The sequence below is a fragment of the Triticum dicoccoides genome, chromosome 4B (assembly GCF_002162155.2).
Source record: "Triticum dicoccoides isolate Atlit2015 ecotype Zavitan chromosome 4B, WEW_v2.0, whole genome shotgun sequence".
Lineage (NCBI taxonomy): Eukaryota > Viridiplantae > Streptophyta > Magnoliopsida > Poales > Poaceae > Triticum > Triticum dicoccoides.
In genome coordinates this window covers 455824790-455849384 of record NC_041387.1, presented here as the reverse complement: position 1 = coordinate 455849384, position 24595 = coordinate 455824790, and the positions used below count along the sequence as shown (strand labels likewise).

At 44.7% G+C, this 24595-nt stretch overlaps 1 protein-coding gene across 1 annotated transcript; it reads right to left on the bottom strand.

Moving 5' to 3' along the window:
* Positions 1-19155: 19155 nt before the first annotated feature.
* LOC119290836 lies at positions 19156-20077 on the bottom strand. Its single transcript, XM_037569486.1, has one exon. It carries the CDS (start codon positions 19976-19978, stop codon positions 19679-19681), a length of 300 nt encoding a protein of 99 aa, XP_037425383.1. The 5' UTR covers positions 19979-20077; the 3' UTR covers positions 19156-19678.
* Positions 20078-24595: the final 4518 nt, after the last annotated feature.

Here is a 24595-nt window from a genome sequence, read left to right as displayed (position 1 = left end):
GGCCATCCCAAACCTCACAAATGCATTTGGCTTGTTCATTGCAAATAGAACAGACAGGCTAAAATTGAATAGCTAATGGGGAAGTACCAAACCAGGTGTCCTCCTAGAATCTAATATTATGCCCATTACCCACTTCCACCTATATCCAAACTTTAAGGCATGAAAAATGGATTTCACCCCTTTCCAAAATCTGGAAGTCTTGGGGGTAGAGTTGGGGGAAAAGAGGTTGGGTTTCCCAGCCATGTACTTATGATCAATGATCATTCTCCAAGGCTTGCCCTCACCCTCATAGTATCTTTTCACCTAAGAGCCCAGCGGACACAAATTGATATCTTGTAGGTTTGGAATGCCCAAACCTCCAAACTCTTTTTTCATGCAAACTAGTCGCTTGTTAGCTAGGTGAAGTTTCATATGCCCTTCAAAGTCATTCCACAAGTAGTTGGCCATTTGGGAGTTAATCAGCTCAATAGCCCATTTTGGGAATTTGAAGAAGGAAAGTAAATAAAGAGATATGCTAGCAAAACAAGCCTGGATGAGTACTAGTCTCCTTTTGCAGGAGAGAAGTTTACCCCTCCACCCAGCAATCCTTTTCAGGATTTTGTCAATTAGTGGTTGGATGTCATCTCTCCTTAATTTGTCGTGGTGAAGGGGAATTTCTAGATATTTAATAGGGAAAGAACCCCCACTACAGTCCAAAACAGAGAGGAAATATTGGAAATCAGAGTCTGATGGAGAACGAAGCATGAAAATCAAAAAACATTCCTACGAACACCCAAGATCTATCTAGGAGAAGGATAGCAATGAGAGGGGAGAGTGTGTCTACGTACCCTCATAGACCGAAAGCGGAAGCGTATATAACGCGGTTGATGTAGTCGTACTCTTCACGATCTGATCACGATCCAACCGATCTAGTGCCGAACGGACGACACCTCGAGTTTAGCACTTGTGCGGCTCAATGACGTCTCATCCTCCTTGATTCAGCAAGAGAAGGCAGAGAAATAGATGGGATCACAGCCAGCACGATGGCGTGGTGGTGATGGAGGTGGTGGAGTCAGACTACCGGCAGGGCTTCGCTAAGCAAAAAAACGTGGACGAGAACTATGCTGGGAGGGAGAGACGGGGCAGCAGCCAAGGACAATGTATTGGGGCACCTTACTGTGCCCCTCCTCTATATTTATATGCGTGGGAGGGCTGGGAGTCCAACCCTACTCATAATAGGAGTTGGCGCTGATGACCCACAAGTATAGGGGATCTATCGTAGTCCTTTCGATAAGTAAGAGTGTTGAACCCAACAAAGAGTAGAAGGAAATGACAAGCGGTTTTTAGTACGGTTTTCTCTGCAAGCACTGAAATTGTAGGTAACAGATAGTTTTGTGATAAGATAAATTGTAACGAGTAACAAGCAATGAAAGTAAATAAAATGCAGCAAGGTGGCCCAATCCTTTTTATAGCAAAGGACAAGCCTAGAAAGTTTCTTATAATAAATCCTCTGAATTACTTCATGCCCTGCCAATCAGTCCTCTCCCTGAAGGTGCTCGTTGTCTGTACCAAGAACCTGAACTTACTGCTCATTACATGCAAGTGCTAATGAAGCCTCTGAAGCCTGGTCAAGCCCCAAGGACCAAATTCCTCGTGAAGGAATTATTGTATGTGCCAAGAACAGTCTATCGCATTCTGACAAAGACTTTGAGTCCTATCAAAGGCCACGACTCATTTGATGAGGAAATTGTTGGCATCATGAAGAATCTGCTATTCAACATCATGCATGGCATCCCTGTCAATTATCATGATTTCTTCATGAGGACTTTGGCAAATGCTGCACTTTCTCCGTTTGAGCCGAAGCCTTATGCTCCTTGGATTATCATGATTTCTTCATGAGGACTCTGGCAAATGCTGCACTTTCTCCGTTTGAGCTGAAGCCTTATGCTCCTTGGATTATGAGATTCATCAGAACAAGGTCTTCACTCAACTACAAAGCTGCTTTTCAGAATCACCTCAGCTATTTGGCCCCGATTGAAGTCCTCAAGCGAACATATTCCTCAGCTGATGAAAGGGCAAGGCGCCAACTGTTTTTGATGAAGGCATTCGTCCATTGGATGATCAGTTTCGCAAAGCTGCCTCTTATTCCACCAATGATGACTCTGCCACTCATGATTCTGCTGCCAATGCACCCAAGTCAAATCCTCAAACTACTGCTCCTCGTGTGATGACTGACCTTGAGCTGCTTCTTAGTCTTCACCAGAAGGTGGATCGAAACCACAAATGGGTTAAGCGTCAGTTTGGTTCTATTCTTCGTAACATGACTGCTACACATAATGCAGTGAAGAAAAACCATTACTACCTCCATGAAGTCTTCGGTCGCACCTGGGCTATTCTGTCACATATATATGGTGAAGAAGATCTAAAGAAAATGGGTCTCAAGGAAGATTTTGACTGGTCTGCCCCTCCACCGAAGAAATACAAGAAGGTCAAGGTTCCTTCCTTGGTAGCCAGTTCATATTCTTCATCACGCGACACGGACGAGTATGAAGACTTATACTACACTACGGCAGGCCCTACAACGACACACGACCCCAACAACGCTGGCGCTCCTTCATCATCATGATATTCTTCAGGGGCGTTAGTCCTCATTTTCAACCCTTTTGGTCATTCGATGACAAAGGGGAAGAAATTTGAGTTAGTCTTCAAGCGGGTCTATCTTATATGTGTTGGGGAACGTAGTAATTTCAAAAAAATTCCTACTCACACGCAAGATCATGGTGATGGCATAGTAATGAGAGGGGGGAGTGTTATCCACGTACCCTCGTAGACCATAAGCGGAAGCGTTATGATAACGCGGTTGATGTAGTCGCACGTCTTCACGATCCGACCGATCCAAGTACCGAACGTACGGCACCTCCCAGTTCAGCACACGTTCAGCTCGATGACGATCCCCGGGCTCCGATCTAGCAAAGCTTCGGGGATGAGTTCCGTCAGCACGACGGCGTGGTGACGATGATGATGCTCTATCGGCGCAGGGCTTCGCCTAAACTCCGCGATGATATGACCGAGGTGGAATATGGTGGAGGGGGGGCACCGCACACGGCTAAGGAACGATCCGTAGATCAACTTGTGTGTCATGGGGTGCCCCCTGCCCCCGTATATAAAGGAGCAAGGGGAGGGCCGGCCAAGGAGGAGGAGGCGCGCCCCCAAGGGGGGAGTCCTACTCCCACCGGGAGTAGGACTCCTCCTTTCCTAGTAGGAGTAGGAGAGAAGGAAGGGGAAGAGAGAAGGGAAGGAAGGAGGGGGTGCGGCCCCTCCCCCTAGTCCAATTCGGACTAGGCCTTGGGGGGCGCGCAGCCTGCCCTAGGCCGCCCCTCTCTTTTTCCCGTATGTCCCAATAAGGCCCAATACTTCTCCCCGGCGAATTCCCGTAACTCTCCGGTACTCCGATAAATACCCGAATCACTCGGAACCTTTCCGAACTCCGAATATAGTCGTCCAATATATCGATCTTTACGTCTCGACCATTTCGAGACTCCTCGTCATGTCCCCGATCTCATCCGGGACTCCGAACTCCTTCGGTACATCAAAACTCATAAACTCATAATATAACTGTCATCGAAACCTTAAGCGTGCGGACCCTACGGGTTCGAGAACTATGTAGACATGACCTAGAACTATTCTTGGTCAATAACCAATAGCGGAACCTGGATGCCCATATTGGCTCCTACATATTCTACGAAGATCTTTATCGGTCAAACCGCGTAACAACATACGTTGTTCCCTTTGTCATCGGTATGTTACTTGCCCGAGATTCGATCGTCGGTATCCAATACCTAGTTCAATCTCGTTACTGGCAAGTCTCTTTACTCGTTACGTAATGCATCATTCCGTAACTAACTCATTAGCTACATTGCTTGCAAGGCTTATAGTGATGTGCATTACCGAGAGGGCCCAAAGATACCTCTCCGACAATCGGAGTGACAAATCCTAATCTCGAAATACGCCAACCCAACATGTACCTTCGGAGACACCTGTAGTACTCCTTTATAATCACCCAGTTATGTTGTGACGTTTGGTAGCACCCAAAGTGTTCCTCCGGTAAACGGGAGTTGCATAATCTCATAATCATAGGAACATGTATAAGTCATGAAGAAAGCAATAGCAACATACTAAACGATCAAGTGCTAAGCTAACGGAATGGGTCAAGTCAATCACACCATTCTCCTAATGATGTGATCCCATTAATCAAATGACAACACATGTCTATGGTTAGGAAACATAACCATCTTTGATTAATGAGCTAGTCAAGTAGATGCATACTAGTGACTATATGTTTGTCTATGTATTCACACATGTATCATGTTTCTGGTTAATACAATTCCAACATGAATAATAAACATTTATCATGATATATAAGGAAATAAATAATAACTATATTATTGCCTCTAGGGCATATTTCCTTTAGTCTCCCACTTGCACTAGAGTCAATAATCTAGTTCACATCACCATGTGATTTAACACCAATATTCACATCTGTATGTGATTAATACCCATAGTTCATATCGTCATGTGATCAATACCCAAAGGGTTTACTAGAGTCAATAATCTAGTTCACATCGCTATGTGATTAACACCCAAAAGAGTACTAAGGTATGATCATGTTTTGCTCGTGAGAGAAGTTTAGTCAACGAGTCTATCATATTACAGAGTCGTATGTATTCTGCAAATATTCTATGTCTATAATGCTTTGCACGGAGCTACTCTAGCTAATTGCTCCCACTTTCAATATGTATCCAGATTGAGACTTAGAGTCATCTGGATCGGTGTAAAAGCTTGCACCAATGTAACTTTTTATGACGGACTCTTTTATTATCTCCATAATCGAGAAGTATTTCCTTGGTCCTCACTAAGGATATTCTTGACCGTTGTCCAGTGATCTACTCTTAGATCAAAATTGTATTCCTTTGTCAAACTCAGAGCAAGGTATACAATAGGTCTAATTCACAGCATAGCATACTTTATAGAACCTATGACTGAGGCATAGGGAATGACTTTTCATTCTCTTTCTATTTTCTGCAATGGTCGGGTCTTGAGTCTTACTCAACTTCACACCTTGTAACACAGGCAAGAACTCCTTCTTTGACTGTTCCATTTTGAACTATTTCAAAAATTTATCAAGGTATGTACTCATTGAAAAATCTTATCAAGCGTCTTGATCTATCTATATAGATCTTGATGCTCAATGTGTAAGCTGCTTCACCGAGGTCTTGCTTTGAAAAACTCTTATTCAAGTATCCTTTCATGCTATCCAGAATTTCCATATCATTTCCAATTAACAATATGCCATCCACATATAATTAGAAATGCTACAGAGCTCCCACTCACTTTCTTGTAACTACAGGCTTCTTCAAAAGTCTGTATAAAACCATATGCTTTGATCAACTCATCAAAGCATATATTCCAACTCCGAGATGCTTGCACCAGTCCATAAATGGATCGCTGGAGTTTGCACAATTTGTTAGCACCTTTAGGATTGACAAAACCTTCTGGGTGCATCATATACAACTCTTCTTTAAGAAAACCATTAAGGAATGCAGTTTTGTTTATCCATTTGCCAGATTTCATAAAATGCGGCAGTTGCTAACATGATTCAGATAGACTTAAGCATAGATATGAGTGAAAAAGTCTCATCGTAGTCAACACCTTGAACTTGTCGAAAACCTTTTGCGACAATTCTAGCTTTGTAGATAGTAACACTATCAGCGTCCGTCTTCCTCTTGAAGATCCATTTAATCTCAATGTCTCGCCGATCATTGGGCAAGTCAATCAAAGTCCATACTTTGTTTTCATACATGGATCTCATCTCAGATCTCATGGCCTCAAGCCATTTTGTGGAATCTGGGCTCACCATCGCTTCTTCATAGTTCGTAAGTTCGTCATGGTCTAGTAACATAACTTCCAGAACAGGATTACCATACCACTCTGGTGCGGATCTTACTCTGTAAGACCTACGAGGTTCTGTAGTAACTTAATCTGAAGTTTCATGATCATCATCATTAACTTCCTCACTAATTGGTGTAGTAGTCATAGGAACAGATTTCTGTGATGAACTAATTTCCAATAAGGGAGCAGGTACAGTTACCTCATCAAGTTCTACTTTCCTCCCACTCACTTCTTTCGAGAGAAACTCCTTCTCTAGAAAGGATCCATTCTTTAGCAACGACTGTTTTTGCCTTCGGATCTGTGATAGAAGGTGTACCCAACAGTTTCCTTTGGGTATTCTATGAAGACGCACTTCTCCAATTTGGGTTCGAGCTTATCAGGTTGAAACTTTTTCACATAAGCATCGCATCCCCAAACTTTTAAGAAACGACAACTTTGGTTTCTTGCCAAACCACAGTTCATAAGGCGTCGTCTCAACGGATTTAGATGGTGCCCTTTTAACGTGAATGCAGCTGTCTCTAATGCATAACCCCAAAACGATAGCGGTAAATCAGTAAGAGACATCATAGATCGCACCATATCTAGTAAAGTATGATTACGACGTTCGGACACACCATTTCGTTGTGGTGTTCCGGGTGGCGTGAGTTGCGAAACTATTCCGCATTGTTTCAAGTGTAGACCAAACTCGTAACTCAAATATTCTCCTCCACGATCAGATCATAGAAATTTTATTTTCTTGTTATGATGATTTTCCACTTCACTCTGAAATTCTTTGAACTTTTCAAATGTTTCAGACTTGTGTTTCATCAAGTAGATATACCCATATCTGCTCAAATCATCTGTGAAGGTGAGAAAATAACGATACCCGCCGCGAGCCTCAACATTCATTGGTCCACAAACATCAGTATGTATGATTTCCAACAAATCAGTTGCTCGCTCCATAGTTCCGGAGAACGGCGTTTTAGTCATCTTGCCCATGAGGCACGGTTCGCAAGTACCAAGTGATTCATAATCAAGTGATTCCAAAAGCCCATTAGTATGGAGTTTCTTCATGCGCTTTACACCGATATGACCTAAACGGCAGTGCCACAAATAAGTTGCACTATCGTTATCAACTCTGCATCTTTTGGTTTCAACACTATGAATATGTGTATCACTACTATCGAGATTCAATAAAAATAGACCACTTTTCAAGGGTGCATGACCATAAAAGATATTACTCATATAAATAGAACAACCATTATTCTCTGATTTAAATGAATAACCGTCTCGCATCAAACAAGATCCAGATATAATGTTCATGCTCAACGCTGGCACCAAATAACAATTATTTAGGTCTAAAACTAATCCCGATGGTAGATGTAGAGGTAGCATGCCGACCGCGATCACATCGACTTTGGAACCATTTCCCACGCACATCGTCACCTCGTCCTTAGCCAATCTTCGCTTAATCCGTAGTCCCTGTTTCGAGTTGCAAATATTAGCAACAGAACCAGTATCAAATACCCAGGTGCTACTGCGAGCATTAGTAAGGTACACATCAATAACATGTATATCACATATACCTTTGTTCACTTTGCCATCCTTCTTATCCGCCAAATACTTGGGGTAGTTCCGCTTCCAGTGTCCAGTCTGCTTGCAGTAGAAGCACTCAGTTTCAGGCTTAGGTCCAGACTTGGGTTTCTTCTCTTGAGCAGCAACTTGCTTGCTGTTCTTTTTGAAGTTCCCCTTCTTCTTCCCTTTGCCTTTTTTCTTGAAACTGGTGGTCTTGTTAACCATCAACACTTGATGCTCCTTCTTGATTTCTACCTCCGCGGCTTTTAGCATCGCGAAGAGCTCGGGAATAGTCTTGTTCATCCCTTGCATATTATAGTTCATCACGAAGCTCTTGTAGCTTGGTGGCAGTGATTGAAGAATTCTGTCAATGACACTATCATCAGGAAGATTAACTCCCAGTTGAATCAAGTGATTATTATACCCAGACATTTTGAGTATATGTTCACTGACAGAACTATTCTCCTCCATCTTGCAGCTATAGAACTTATTGGAGACTTCATATCTCTCAATCCGGGCATTTGCTTGAAATATTAACTTCAACTCCTGGAACATCTCATATGCTCCATGACGTTCAAAACGTCGTTGAAGACCCGGTTCTAAACCGTAAAGCATGGCACACTGAACTATCGAGTAGTCATCAGCTTTGCTCTGCCAGACGTTCTTAACATCGTCAATTGCATCAGCAGCAGGCCTGGCACCCAGCGGTGCTTCCAGGACGTAACTTTTCTGTGCAGCAATGAGGATAATCCTCAGGTTACGGACCCAGTCCGTGTAATTGCTACCATCATCTTTCAACTTTGCTTTCTCAAGGAACGCATTAAAATTCAACGGAACAACAACACGAGCCATCTATCTACAAACAAACATAGACAAGCAAAATACTATCAGGTACTAAGTTCATGATAAATTTAAGTTCAATTAATCATATTACTTAAGAACTCCCACTTAGAGAGACATCTCTCTAGTCATCTAAGTGATCACGTGATCCAAATCAACTAAACCATGTCCGATCATCACGTGAGATGGAGTAGTTTCAATGGTGAACATCACTATGTTGATCATATCTACTATATGATTCAGGTTCGACCTTTCGGTCTCCGTGTTCCGAGGCCATATCTGTATATGCTAGGCTCGTCAAGTATGACCTGAGTATTCCGCGTGTGCAACTGTTTTGCACCCGTTGTATTTGAACGTAGAGCCTATCACACCCGATCATCATGTGGTGTCTCAGCACGAAGAACTTTCCCAACGGTGCATACTCAGGGAGAACACTTCTTGATTATTAGTGAGAGATCATCTTAAAATGCTACCGTCAATCAAAGCAAGATAAGATGCATAAAGGATAAACATCACATGCAATCAATATAAGTGATATGATATGGCCATCATCATCTTGTGCTTGTGATCTCCATCTTCGAAGCACCGTCGTGATCACCATCGTCACCGGCGCAACACCTTGATCTCCATCGTAGCATCGTTGTCGTTACGCCATCTATTGCTTCTACGACTATCGCTACCGCTTAGAGATAAAGTAAAGCAATTACAGAGCGTTTGCATTTCATACAATAAAGCGACAACCATATGGCTCCTGCCAGCTGCCGATAACTTCGGTTACAAAACATGATCATCTCATACAATAAAATATAGCATCACGTCTTGACCATATCACATCACAACATGCCCTGCAAAAACAAGTTAGACGTCCTCTACTTTGTTGTTGCAAATTTTACGTGGCTGCTACGGGCTTTAGCAAGAACCGTTCTTACCTACGCATAAAAACCACAACGATAGTTCGTCAAGTTGGTGTTGTTTTAACCTTCGCAAGGACCGGGCGTAGCCACACTCGATTCAGCTAAAGTGAGAGAGACAGACACCCGCCAGCCACCTTTAAGCACGAGTGCTCGCAACGGTGAAACCAGTCTCGCGTAAGCGTACGCGTAATGTCGGTCCGGGCCGCTTCATCTCACAATACCGCTGAACCAAAGTATGACATGCTGGTAAGCAGTATGACTTGTATCGCCCACAACTCACTTGTGTTCTACTCGTCCATATAACATCAACGCATAAAACCTAGGCTCGGATGCCACTGTTGGGGAACGTAGTAATTTCAAAAAAATTCCTACGCACACGCAAGATCATGGTGATGGCATAGCAACGAGAGGGGAGAGTGTTGTCCACGTACCCTCGTAGACCGTAAGCGGAAGCGTTATGACAACGCGGTTGATGTAGTCGTACGTCTTCACGATCCGACCGATCCAAGTACCGAACGTACGGCACCTCCGAGTTCAGCACACGTTCAGCTCGATGATGATCCCCGGGCTCCGATCCAGCAAAGCTTCGGGGATGAGTTCCGTCAGCACGATGGCGTGGTGACGATGATGATGCTCTATCGGCGCAGGGCTTCGCCTAAACTCCGCGACGATATGACCGAGGTGGAATATGGTGGAGGGGGGCACCGCACACGGCTAAGGAACGATCCGTAGATCAACTTGTGTGTCATGGGGTGCCCCCCTGCCCCCGTATATAAAGGAGCAAGGGGAGGGCCGGCCAAGGAGGAGGAGGCGCGCCCAAGGGGGGAGTCCTACTCCCACCGGGAGTAGGACTCCTCCTTTCCTAGTAGGAGTAGGAGAGAAGGAAGGGGAAGAGAGAAGGGAAGGAAGGAGGGGGTGCGGCCCCTCACCCTAGTCCAATTCGGACTAGGCCTTGGGGGGCGCGCAGCCTGCCCTAGGCCGCCCCTTTCCCTTTCCCGTATGGCCCAATAAGGCCCAATACTTCTCCCCGGTGAATTCCCGTAACTCTCCGGTACTCCGATAAATACCCGAATCACTCGGAACCTTTCCGAACTCCAAATATAGTCGTTCAATATATTGATCTTTACGTCTCGACCATTTCGAGACTCCTTGTCATGTCCCCGATCTCACCCGGGACTCCGAACTCCTTCGGTACATCAAAACTCATAAACTCATAATATAACTGTCATCGAAACCTTAAGCGTGCGGACCCTACGGGTTCGAGAACTATGTAGACATGACCTAGAACTATTCTTGGTCAATAACCAATAGCGGAACCTGGATGCCCATATTGGCTCCTACATATTCTACGAAGATCTTTATCGGTCAAACCGCATAACAACATACGTTGTTCCCTTTGTCATCGGTATGTTACTTGCCCGAGATTCGATCGTCGGTATCCAATACCTAGTTCAATCTCGACCGGCAAGTCTCTTTACTCGTTACGTAATGCATCATTCCGTAACTAACTCATTAGCTACATTGCTTGCAAGGCTTATAGTGATGTGCATTACCGAGAGGGCCCAGAGATACCTCTCCGACAATCGGAGTGACAAATCCTAATCTCGAAATACGCCAACCCAACATGTACCTTCGGAGACACCTGTAGTACTCCTTTATAATCACCCAGTTACGTTGTGACGTTTGGTAGCACCCAAAGTGTTCCTCCGGTAAACGGGAGTTGCATAATCTCATAGTCATAGGAACATGTATAAGTCATGAAGAAAGCAATAGCAACATACTAAACGATCAAGTGCTAAGCTAACGAAATGGGTCAAGTCAATCACATCATTCTCCTAATGATGTGATCCCATTAATCAAATGACAACACATGTCTATGGTTAGGAAACATAACCATCTTTGATTAATGAGCTAGTCAAGTAGAGGCATACTAGTGACTATATGTTTGTCTACGTATTCACACATGTATCATGTTTCCGGTTAATACAATTCCAGCATGAATAATAAACATTTATCATGATATATAAGGAAATAAATAATGACTATATTATTGCCTCTAGGGCATATTTCCTTCAATATGGGCATTTTTTGCTAAGTTACAACTCTCGTTCGTCTGATGACTTTGCTGGATCGAGTTGTAAACTTAAACTCTATGGTGGCCTGATACTTTTGCTGAGTTCTTCTGCATGCTTATTCCTCATTAATGTCAATACACGCATGCTGAATTACATCAGTCATCATATTTCATCATGCATTTCAAATTCTTCATATTATATGTCAAATTTGTGTATGAATTACAAGATATAGGGGGAGATCTCCATGATTATACTCTTCAAGTGTGCATTGCTTCAAAAGAAAATTCCTCACTATGCACATCTTCAGGGGAAGTTCTTCTATATCTTGCAATCAAATTCCTCAATATTAGTATTTACACTTTATATGTTTATCCCCGTTGAAAACTTAACCTATATTGTCATCAATCACCAAAATGGGGGAGATTGTAAGTGCATCTAGTGCCCCTTAGTGATTTTGGTGTATTGAAGACTTATAGATTAAGGGACTGATGCATTTGTGAGTGTATTCAGGTCTATAAGTCTACGAGGAGTTTGATAATTACAGAGAAAGTCGACCCCTAAAAATGGAGTTCTTCAACAGAAGACTTTGGATTTCTGAAGACTTTGAAAGTGAAGAAATTGGTGTGACCTTGAAGACCTAGAATTCATTCGAGGAACATGAAGTGTGAAGACTTTTGTTTTCGTAGTTTCATTTTCTCTTTCTTGAGTCATAGGAAACACCATACTGTTAAAGGGGGTCGAGGAAATACTAAGGAAAAATTTCCATGTGATGCTCAACTCAAAATCCTACACCTACCAATCCCTTCGAGTGAAGCCATTGGAAATCTCACACAGTTCAGTCAATTTCTTCAATAACAGAGCCGAAGTTCTTCTGGTTGCTGAGGAATTTGTTCTGACTGAGGAGTTAGGAATTCGCCAGTGCGGATTGCTTACACAGTGAGGAACATGATAGCCCTGAGGAATTTGAGAGTCAAAATTCCGACCGTTGTTGTGCTATGTGCCAGCTGTCCCAAAATATCTACCCACCTAACGGTCATATCATTGAAGGGCATTTATGTCTTATCATGTCGGGCTGCTCCCTAGGCTATAAATAGCCGCCCCCTACAACCACTAGTTGGTTGGCTGCTCCGAGAGAAACTGACACTTGTCATTTGAGAGCATCCCATCCTCCGAGGACTTTGAGCGAAAAACATCAAGTGAGGAAAACCCAAACCCAAACACCTTCAAACCCAAAGTGATTGAGCATCACTGAAGAGATTGATCCTGCGTGAATCCGACGCTTGTTACCTTTGAAGATTGTGCTTCTTCCAGACGGTTATGCATCATGGTCTAGAGCATCCAAGAGGAATTGTGGATCGCTGAGTGACCGAGTCTGTGAAGGTTTGGAAGTCACCTGAAGACTTACCACGAGTGATTGGGCGAGGTTTGTGTGACCTTAGCCCAAGGAGAATACGGTGAGGACTGTGTGTCCTCGGGTTTAAATACCTAGCCGCTCCAACTAGACGTACAACTGAGACAACAGTTGGAACTGGTCTACCAAATCATTGTCTTCACCAAGCTTATTGGTTCTATTTCCTCAACTCATCCATTTCCTCATTTCAGTTGTTGTGTGCTTGTTCATATCTGTTTGAAGACTTTGACTGAAGACTTTCTCAATTTCCTCAGTTCAATTTTTTCAGTCTGTCTGTCTTCATCCTGTGTTATCCAGTGTTTACGCTTTCTGTACTCTGTGCTTGTCTTCATTTCATCATGATGACTATGCTTGTGTTCTGTTATGTTTATTTTGAGTACTTATTTCACTGCAAGTAGTTCTTCGCTAAGGAATTACCTCACCAGCAAATTCCTCAGTGAAGAATTCATAAAAATCGCCTATTCACCCCCCTCTAGTTGATATAACGCACTTTCAGGTTCAAGCAATGCATTAGAATTAATCACAAATTAATTTGCTTAAGATTTCATTTTCCATTGCTTGTTTCGTATTAAGATGATGACTGACATAGGCAGATAATGTTGGAGATATGCCCTAGAGGCAATCATGTATGATGATATTTCCTATGTGTTTATGAATAAAGATAGTCCTTGGACATTATCAATGATGTGTATCAGCAAGTACGTGACTTGTTTGTGGGACTATGCATTGTATGATGACTGTCCTAAAAGGTCCCTAGTCGAAAGGGCTGTGTGGACGCGCAGCCGACTAGACTAGCATATGACACGGTCGATGGCTTGGTCTCACTAGCCATGGAGCATTGGATGCTAACCAGATAATGTGGACTTGGAAAGGTCTGGTCGGATTCGATGTAGTCGGATCCGAGTCGAGATAAGGTCCAAGTCGGACAGACCCAACTATGAGACGCAGCGATATGTCATCTGTGAGTCTCTAGTACAACATACGTTCTATGTCCTAAGACCTGAGCTGATGCATGTACTCGAGGTGGTGATAGACTTGCTTTGGACCGACCAAACGCTACTCCGTGACTGGGTAGTTACAAAGGTAGGTTTCGGGTTTGTCCAGTCCGATGCTGCGAGACATGGTCAAGCAAGATGGGATTTGCCCCTCCGATCAGGAGAGATATACTCTGGGCCCCTCGTGTGATCCGACCAGGATAAGCATGGCCATGCGACAAGGATTATGAGATAATCCGGATAGTGGTCGGTATCACTGGAACGAGGAAGAGGTCGGGCTAGCACAAGGATGACAGTCTCGCCTTGAGTCCGACAACATATATCGTGAGGCAAAGGGAACAGAAGTGTGACACGTTGTACAGGTTCGCCTAACCAGCTTCATAGTCTGCTTGGTGGTCGGCACGCCTTGCTAGACGCCGCTACCAACCGTGCAGGTCGGAGGTGATCCGAATTGTGACCAAGCCGACTTGAAACTAAAGGGGTCGCGCGCTTAAGGGAAGGAACCTACGAGGTCGGTTCGTAGGACACTGGTCGGATGTGATCTGAACTGGACTAGGAACGTGACTGAGTACACTTTGGGCTTTAGGGTCCGTGCGAGGCCCAAGTGTTGAGCCTACGACGGACGCCTATATAAAGTGGAGGTGCGGCACACTCATGTGGTTGATCGCTTCGGCGCTGCGACTAGGGTTTGCATGTGTTGCGAATAGCCACCTCCACTCACCGCCGACTGTGTGATCGGACCTAGCAGTCTGCCGCACGGTGTTCCTCCTGCACGCGCGGATACCGTTAGAGGCGGTGCACTTGCGCCGCTCCGGCGAACTTGTACGTGGGATCGGACGACCGGCTCTTCGAGGGAGATCGGACAAGGAGGAGACGATCCACGCGGACGCGCTGCCCCAACTCTTCTTCCGCTGCATGGCACTGCGCCTCTAGTGGTAACGATCTGTGATCCATCTCCCGTAGCATGTTCTTGGTTGTTCTGCGCGTAGGAAATTTTAATTTGCAGTCGACGCACCCTACCGTAGATCCCAACAGATAACAAGTTAGCAACGACATCAAGTTGTTGGTAGCTGCAACATCAATGGATGGAGGGTACACCTGTTGTAGTGTACTTCGTCGTCTCATCGACAAGCTCACATGTGACAGCACACCAGCTGCAGCTCTGGTGAGACGCTGGAGCTCATGGCAGCGTTCATGGCAATGTGCCTCGTCTGTACCTGAGCTACATGTATGTGCGATGCAGGGAGGGACGGTGTGCATCGGATGAGACCCAGCATGGCGCGCGGCCGATGAGGAAGAGGACCAGCGAAGGGGCTTGACAAGGTGTCGTTGGCTGCCTTGCTGGTGTCTAGATTCAGGGTAGAGTGCGTGGCGGCACCAAGAAGGTTGGGGAGGATTGTGCAATATACCTGTGCACCATGCAGGATGGATCCGGCATGGCGGCCGGGCCGACAAGGAAGAGGACCAGTGGAGGGGTGCTCGACAAGGCGGCGCTGGCACCAATGCCGGTGCTCATATTCAAGGCAGGGGCAAGGCGGAGGCGCGCGATGGCGCAAAGGTTGGTAGCTGTTGCATACGTGTTGCTTTATGATCTTGCCTTCTTGGAAGGGTGGGTGTTGCTTTAATTGGAACCAATATTTTTTAGCTATGACTTCTAGATTGTCATACAACTTGACTTTTGCATCAGTGATATTTGAGGCTATTCAAATAAATTTGTAATTAAGTTCGTATAGTTGATGATATCTGGCACGTGTATGTGCTAACAAGAGCTGAACAAACTAGCTGAAGGGGCGCTTACCCAGCTAGCACCGCCGAGCTACCGCTCAGGCGGCGCGCCACGGGCGCGCCCCAGCTGCTAGTACTTTGCAAAAAGAAAAAAGGACGACCTTACCGCCGGTAAAAGTAGGCCATTCAAGTAGTACGTTCAACGGCCCCGGGAAAAGAAGCGGAGTAGTACGTTCAACGGCACATTACTGGCAGTAGATCTGAACTGCATATGCTGATGTACTACTACATGGATCAACTATCTGCAAACCCTGATGTAGCACATGCACAAGGCGACTGAGGGGGAAGAACACGGACATGTTTACACAAGTTGTGGCAAAGATGAAATTGAAACAAGGGGCCGCAAACAAACGAGCAGGAGGAGCGCCAGTCGGGTCGAGTCAAACGAACGTGCCACAGGATTTAGCACGGCGCGCTCTGACATGTATTTTACTACCGATCGCAAAGATTCGGGGGCAAACTTCCCCGTAACCGAAGGCAAATGTATCATGCCGGCCGTTTCCAAGCGCATCTTGGGCCGGCGGATACAATCATCAGAGTATCTAGCGAGCACTCACTCGGAGAATCCAGCAGCAATTGGAGGCAACATGATGAAAAAGCAAAGCATCTGGCTCCATGCTCATCATATAGTCATACGTGGTAATAGTGCTCCCACTATCCATAATCCAATCGCTCCCTTTCTATTTTCTTTCTTTCATATAATACTATATACTAGACGATATGTCTCATAGGGTCTAGATGGATAAATTCTCGTTCTATATGATACCGGGAAGAAAATGGCCCCAGGCAGCACGTTTTTATTTGCACGGTCCCAGTCACTTGGTCAAGTGAAGCGAGCATCGTATCGTCTTGGCCAATGGGCATGAATGATTGGCACAGTGCTTTCCAGGCGATTGATCTACTAATCGGTTGCCTGCTCTGCCGTGGCACGCATGGCGATCGTAATTGCGGAGCCGTGCTTATCCTTACTACTCTACTAGACTTGTTACTAGCAGTACCAGGCAGGGCATGACAAGATAGGGAGGGTCACTCACTTGGGTGTTTGGTGCGGGCACATGGACTGTCTCGCCCAGGACACGAGAGGAGGGGCCACGGAGGCACAGTGTTCGTTCCTGTGCTGGGTCGACCACTTGCGCTCTTTCTTTCCCCTTGTGTTGGGTTGGGTCGTGCCTTGCACCACGGGGGTAACGTTTCCTAGCTGATGATGGTGGATTGGTACTAGTACTAGCGGTGTAATAGTTCCACAGTGCACCCATGTCCGCCGTGGCAGCAAAAGCCGTGATAATCTCCCTGTCGCGGTGCTTTGCTTGGGCGTGAAGAGCCCATGCTTCTCCGTCAACCAGCCGGGGTCCGGTATAACCGACCGAGGGGACCGAGTCCATCTCATGCTTAAGTACTTCTAAATAAAAAAACTGGTATTAGTAATAGTACTCACTCTGTCCGGAAATACTTGTCATCAAAATAGATAAAAATGATGTATCTTAATGTATTTAAGTTCTAGATATTTTTTTTATTCATTTTAATGACGAGTATTTCTGGACGGAGGGAGTAGTTTAGCAAGCCTGAAAGCGCACGTCCTCTCTTGACCTGACTTTGCCACATTCTGCGAGATGATTCAGTCTGTCTCTTGGGAAATCGGGCAGGAGTAAGCCGATATCGTAAACTAATTGGCATGCCTAGGTTTGTGCGATGAGAAAGATTAGTTTTCGCGTGATCCGAAGGATTAAAAAGGTAGGGTGCCGTGGTGGTTGACCGGAGTTCCTTCTCAATCTGGGGCCTCATTTCGGCGGGAACGGATCCTCTAACATCAAGAAGGGATGTCACGAAGCTACCGTGTAAATACAGTGCAAAACAGAGAAGGGATGTCATGGCTACTGTAGCGATGTACTGTAGACAGTTGATGTTCATAGAAAAATATATATGAAATTGATTTTATTGCACCATAATTTTGTTTGTATCTAATTTTTATAAATATATACAGTAAATTTGTAATTTACAAATTAATTTAATTTATTTTAGCCTTAATCATATGGATGTGAAGAAGGGATGTCAGGGTACTGTAGCTTCCTGACATCCTTTCGTAATGTTAGAGGATCTCGTTCCCAGTTCGGCACCACCACAGTTCCATTACTCTCTTTTTTTTACACGAGTTCCATTACTCTTTTGACGTTACCGCAAGTAGCTTTCCCCAGCCACCAACCTGTAACAGCGGACTAATTGCTTGTTCGCAAGAGCCCAAATGCCCGGGCCTACCTGTTCTGTTGCCCGTAGCCAGGTCCCTGTCACGCTGCCGACCCGTTCCAGCAAAGAGTTTCCTTCGGGCAACACCTCCCTCCCACCACGGCACGTAGTACTAATTGCAGCGCAGACCTAAATCCCAGGACACGTAGGATTGATTGCTGCCGTGCACTCGGAAGGGACGATCATTGGAAGAAAAGATTGTGATCACCATGCATGCATGCATGCGCGCATGCCGGGTGCGCGCGTACGTTTTGGCGCATCTGCGCAGGCGTGTGTAGCTGAAGATTCAGGTGCGCCCGGCCCGGCAAAAATGCTAGACTTATAAAAATTTGTAAAAGCCTGTAAACTGTTTTTATCTAACAATCAATCACAAATCTTTTCCCCTGATTTTTAGGGGATGGACCGTCCCGCTCATCTGTTGACCAGTGAAAACTAACCCACTTGTAAACTGTTTGTACGTGTAGCATTGCGGTGCGCCGGGTGCGCGCCAAACGCCTCTCCAGCTGCCAGAGATCACGGGCCGTCGTCGCGCGGCGCGTCGTCCGTACGCGCACGCACGGCAAAGGCGACCCCGGCCCGCGGCCCTCAGTCCACACGAGCGCACAGCGTCCTCTCGGGCGGCGGCCAATGGCGGCGTCGCCGTGCGGCGCAGACGGTCAGGATGACCGGCGGAGTACTGCGTCTGCACTCTGCATGCGTGGAGCGGCAGGGGAGGCGTGGCCCGATTCACCTGCAGCAGAGCGAGTGAGAGGGGCAAAGCTGCATGTACTAGTGGTACTGCTAGCAAAAACCTGCCTTTGCACATTGTTTGATGCTTTGATTCCCTCCGTTGATGTTGATCGATCTACCGCTCTACCCCCCCGTTTCGAACGCTGCAATTAACAATGGGTTCCAAGGCCTACTCCACTGACGTAATGTGATTGCACACGGAATTTAAAACTGCATCGGCCGGCCTCAGATCAGAGCGTCCTAGCTACTCCTACTCTCAAGTGAGGCACTCATCATGGCTGATTGTGCATATTTCTCTGGGTCACTCTGTTTTGCGTTTGTGTGTGAACTGTGGAGGGCCTGTACTGCATGTCGAAGCTGAGGGTGAGGGACGGGGGCAGCAAGCGCAATAATGGAGTGGCGTCAGTTGGCCACGCCGGAAATGGCAGTCCCAGAAGGGTGAGGACAAGGGAGAGGATGCCATCACCGTCACCATCCCCATTTACTGCCGCCTTCTCCCTCCCTGATCCCAAAGCAACGCTCTTCCTCTGCTCACCACCACTCTTCTCTTCTTCGTCTTCCTCCACCACATCATCCATTTGATACCTCTCATGTCCACTTGCGCCTCTCTACTTATTAGCATCCTTGCGGTGGCCCGTGGCCAGGAGAAATGACAAGATCGAGGAGGAGGAGGAGGAGGAGGAGGAGCACAGAATGTTGTTGCGTCTCATTTCTTTACCTATACATCATAGAGTAGTCACAACTTTCCAGCCTTGCACTGGCAGTACAATAGTAGAAGAAGAAGATCCACTAGATTTCAGCTAGGCCTAGCTAGCCCAGCCCTGTCTCAGATTTCTCCTAGCTAGCCTCTGCTCTGCTCTGCAGCAGCAGCTGTAACAACAACAAGATCCCCCATCTCCTTCAGAAGGTGATCCCAAAACTTGCCCACAGCACCACCTCCTCTAAGGTTGCAGCACTAACTACTCTGCTACTAATCACTAACTAATCAAGCACTAGTAGTTTCTCCAAGAACCATCCCAGAGATGGGACGAAAAAAAAGGAAGGAAAAACAAGACTCCTAGCAAGAGGCTGATCTGTACATACATCACCCAATTAGCCGCCTACTCGACATCCTCGATCTCTTGCTTCTGTACTGTGGCTAAACCGGGGGAGAAACGGCGGGCGGGGGCGGGAGATCTTGAGCGCGGCGGCGGCGGGAGGCCATGGCTACGAGCAGTCCTTCCAGCAGACGAGCATGGTGACGCACCGGCGCATGATGTAGAAGCGCGCCCGCTGCTCCTTCACCAGCCCAGCGCAGCGGCTCGAGAACGAAGGCGCCGCGCACCCGCTCGCTGGGGCGGACGCGGCGGCGCTCGCCCGCCGGCCGATCACCTGGTCCCTTGTGCTGGCCGACCTCTTGAGGAACGGGTCGCCGCCGCCGCCGCCGCCGCTGGAGACGCGCCTGCAGCTGCCGTTGTTCCGGCTCTTCTTGGAGAACTTCCACTTCTCGTCAACGTAGAACTCCATGGATTTGCGCTTCCCTGAGGTGTATGCTTGCGGGGGAGGGGAGGGTGAAGTGGTGGAGACTGAGAGAAGGGGAATGTGGGGAGTGCGAGGACTGAGGAATCCACACTATTTATAACGGGTGAGGCTGGAGAGGATGGGGGTGAATTGGACCATCCAGTGGTTGGACTGGGCTTGGATTTCTAGTAATTGTGAGTCTATTTACGTATACAGATTATGCTGGCACCTGTTGATTTTGCATGGTTGCAAATCATTCTTGTTCTTGAGGCTTAAGGCTGGTCGTAATGGTAGTATCATAGTGTCAAAAACGTTTTTATATTTTAAGAGGGTGAGTAGTATCATGCATGCCAACTAAGCAATTTTGATGAGGTGTCATAAAGCCAACTTCACCGCGCGAACTTAAACGGACATCTGTTTTGTCCGGATTCTATCCGTTTGGGTGGGCAATGGGGTCGTGTCCGGACAGTTTCCGGGATGCGGTGGTCGTGCACCCAGCGCGCGGACGCATCCCGGACGCATCTTGTCCGCGTGCACTTTTCTTTGCAAGTTCTTAAACTTTCTTTCATCATTCATTTTTGATACATGACAATACATCATCACATTTTGACTAGTAAAGTAAGGCCAAAGAAAACAAGAACCACAAGAATACATTTGGGAAGATACCCAACTTCCGTAACTGCTCCATTGAGTTGGGTTAGGGCCTTCTCGATGCATTCATTGTTGATCTTGGAGGAGGCTCGACGTTGCACCCTCCTTTCTTCTTCAAGCCAGAAGTCGACGTTGCTTCCTCACACGTAGTATCATGCCTAGCCTCTAATCTAACAACAAGTGCACTTGTCTCATCTACAGCCCCTAGGCTAGCTAAAAGTGCATGAACATGTACTAGATTTCGCTCTATCAATATATCGATGTACTCTTCTTCCCAATACCAAAACTTGCATCCATTCTACACAATAAAACTTAAAATTAGCACAACTAGTCTAATCCGATAGCACAAACCGAAGCTAAAAAGAGCACATACCCCATCGTTTAAGCACTTGATGAACACCCATCCGGGATGCTCCGGCGTTGTAGACACGCGGCGCACGACCATCCTTGGGCAGTGGTCGCACTTGATGAGGGGCAACGGTGCGCCGACGAGTTTTTGGGCAAGCACCGAGCCCGGCCGGCCGCCATTCGCGTATCTGCTGGCGGACCACCGACGATGCAGATCCGAGCGGCTAGAGGACGAGCCACTGCCTGCATGTGGCCTTGCGGCCCTGCCAGGGCCTTCCGGCGAGGTGCCCGGCCAGTCCATGGCGTGGCCCGGCCTCCTACAGCCGGGCGAGCTCAAGACCGACCGGATCCGTCCCAAATCTGACCGGCGGGTGCGCAAACTAGGTGGCCGTGATGTGGTAGCTCGGCGGCGACGAGGGGAAGGGGCTGGGCGAGCGCGCGTCCGAGTTGCACGACTGCAATGGCAGCGACGGCGGCGGTGGCGGCGAGGGGAAGAGTGGAGAAGAGTGGAGTGGGATGCTAACCGGAGGGAGGGAGGGGGCGGATAGAAAAAGGCCCGTCCTGCGCCACCGACGGGCGGGCCAGGGAAGGACACACGCAGACGGTAGGAACGCCCGCTAGTGTCCGTTTCACCCCAAAAGCGACGCAAACTTGGGCCGCGAATGGGTCGAAAGTGGACACATAACGGACAAAAGTCTGTTTGCTCCCGCGCGCTGGGCCGCCCAGTTTGTCCGTTTTACCCCAAACGGACGGGCCCGGACAGGATGGGGTCGCGCGGTAAAGTTGGCCTAATATTAACGAAGAAAGAGAGGGTGAAGTATCATATCATGATACCGTATCATAATAAATGATATGCTACTTTGTGTCATGCATGACAGTAAATAAAGTACTACATGATACTAAAATATGATACTATGCATTAGGAAGATAGTATCATACAGTAGCATCATATGCATGATACTACTCCCTCTGTAAACTAATATAAGAGCGTTTAGATCATTAAAATAGTGATCTAAATGCTCTTATATTAGTTTACGAAGGAAGTAATATATGATACTCTCCATTACAACTAGCCTAAGAGTTTGCCAATCATCTGTTGTCATAAGTATTCACTTTAGTTAAACGTATTGCCACAAAATTGAATTTGGGTGACTCGCTTTTCTAACCGTTGATTGTTGTCTCAAGATGTACTCCCTTCCTTTTCCGTTGAGACCCCGCTTGAAATGGATGTAAATTTGTACGCTTGTATTTATTCTACGGATGTAAATTACTGGTCAACACTTGTTTTTTTTTTTTTTTTGCCTAGAAGGAAAACGACGGGACGATGTGTGTATTCTAAACCGGCAAGATACAGGGCCTGATTTTTTTTAGGGGTAAACAGGACTTGAGTGGTGTGTCTTGTTTCGGCTGGAATATTTGTCTGACCTTTGTTTTGGACCAGTCATATAATTAATGGGCTTTACCCGGGCGAACAAGCAGGCTCTATCTAGCCCGTCTGACGACCCAACCTTCCCGTCTCTCCGTTTTTTTTCCAGTTCTTGTGTGTTTTAATCTTCAAGCTTTACATTATTTTAATCGTTTAGTGGGCGATCACGGAGTCACTGAATAAAGTCCTCCCTCCCATTTCATTAGTTTATTTTATTTTATTTTATTGTGGGTATTATTGCGATGTTGGGTGAGTGTAAATGTGTAAATACAAAAAGTATACAATTTGAGTGAAAATTGAAGTGTTGTATGATTACTTTTTGCATGCCAGAAAATGCGCAATTTCAGTGCAAAGTTGACTGTAAGAATTTTTTTTATTTTTTTTCTTGAAAGGTAATACAAATGCCACCAATTCATTCTTCCTTATAAAACTTCATTATTTTGATTATTCTTTAGTTTTTATTTTATTTTATTTCTTCTTTAAAGTTAACACAAATGCCGCTAATTTATTGTCTGTTAGGAAACATATTTTTTATGAAAATTCACTATTATATGCTTATTTTTGCATATTTTTTGTATATTGTGCAATTTTTGTCATTGTTTGTATTGTATTTTTTTTCTTAAAGGGTGAAACCAATGTCACTAATTAATTTCTTAGAAAAAATTTATTTTGTTTTTTAATTTATGTTCTTTCAAGTCACTAATTTATTATTTCTTGCAAACTTTATTATTTGATTTTCTTTAGTTTTTATTTTATTCCCTTTCTACTTAAAGGGTAATATCAATGCCACTAATTCATTACTTCTTAAACAATTTATTTTGCAAAAATTCCACAATTATATGTTTATAATTGCATATTATTATTTTTGTATATTGTGTGCAAATTTTGCCATTTTATCGATTATCTATTTGTTTATTTTACTTTTAGTAAAGGGTAATTCCAATATAACTAATTATTTTTCTTAGAAAACTTAATATTTGATTTATTTTTTAATTTTTTTAATTTCTTTTTTCTTGATGTGTAATGGCAAAGCCAATGATTAATTGTTTCTTAGAAACTTGATTATTTAGATTTGTTCTAATTTTTGTTTCATTTCCTCCCTTATTTAAGGTAATACCAATATCACTAATCATTTCCTTCTTAGGAAACTTATTTTTGCAGAAACAAAATCATTATTATATGCTTCTTCATGCATATTATAAAAAATGTATTTTTGTGTAAATTGTGTGCGAATTTTTTCATCATTTGTTTTAGAAGAGTTTAGTTTCTTTATTCTTAAAGGGTAATAGCAATGCTAGTAATTCATTCTTCTTTAGAAAATATAATTATTTTTGCAATATCCATGTCATCAATTCGTTCTTTCTTAGCAAACTACTTTATTTTGTAAAAATTCCAGTATTATATTATTATACTTGCATATTAAAAAAATCACAATTTCTATGTAAGTTTCGGGCAAAATTTATCGTTATTTATGTATTGATTCTATTTCTTCTTAAAGGGTAATACAAATACCACAAATATATTCTTTCTTAGAAAACATCATTATTATGAAAAATGTTAGTTTTTGTTTTATGTTCTTTTTTAAAGTAATAAATGTGACAAATTCATTCCTTATTAGAAAACTTCTTTTTGCAAAAATCTCCCTATTATATGTGTATTCATGTACGTTGTAAAAAGCACATTTTCTATGTAAACTTGTCCAAGTTTTGTCACTGTTTGTTTTTCTTTAGTATTTTTCTTTTTTCTTTAAGGGTAATAACAAGGGGACTTATTCATTCTTTCTTAGAAAACTTTGTTTTTCTTCATATTTTTAATTATTCAAGGTTAGACAACACAAATATTAGATTTCTAATCTAAATCAAAAAAATTTCATTTCTAAACTCACAATATGTCACTAAGTACTCCCTCCATTTCGGTTTATTGGGCCGGAGGTCCAAAATGTCAGAAATGGATCTAGTTCGAAGATCTCGACGTAAGAAATGTAACGGTGGAAATGATTTGTAATTTGGATACACGATTCACGAGATATTTCATTTTGAAAGACGAATCTAAAAACAAACACACCAATTCCTCCCGGTTGGAAAGAAATGCCATTCTCGTAGTTTTTCATTTTGTTGTTATGGTTATTTTTCTTTCAGTTTCCTATATACTACAAACACTTTTTCAGTACATTGTGAACATTTATTTTGAATTAGTCG

What these genes read in the sequence shown, in the direction of transcription:
- LOC119290836 (XM_037569486.1), bottom strand. Translation starts at nt 19,978, where the DNA reads ATGGAGTTCTACGTTGACGAGAAGTGGAAGTTCTCCAAGAAGAGCCGG.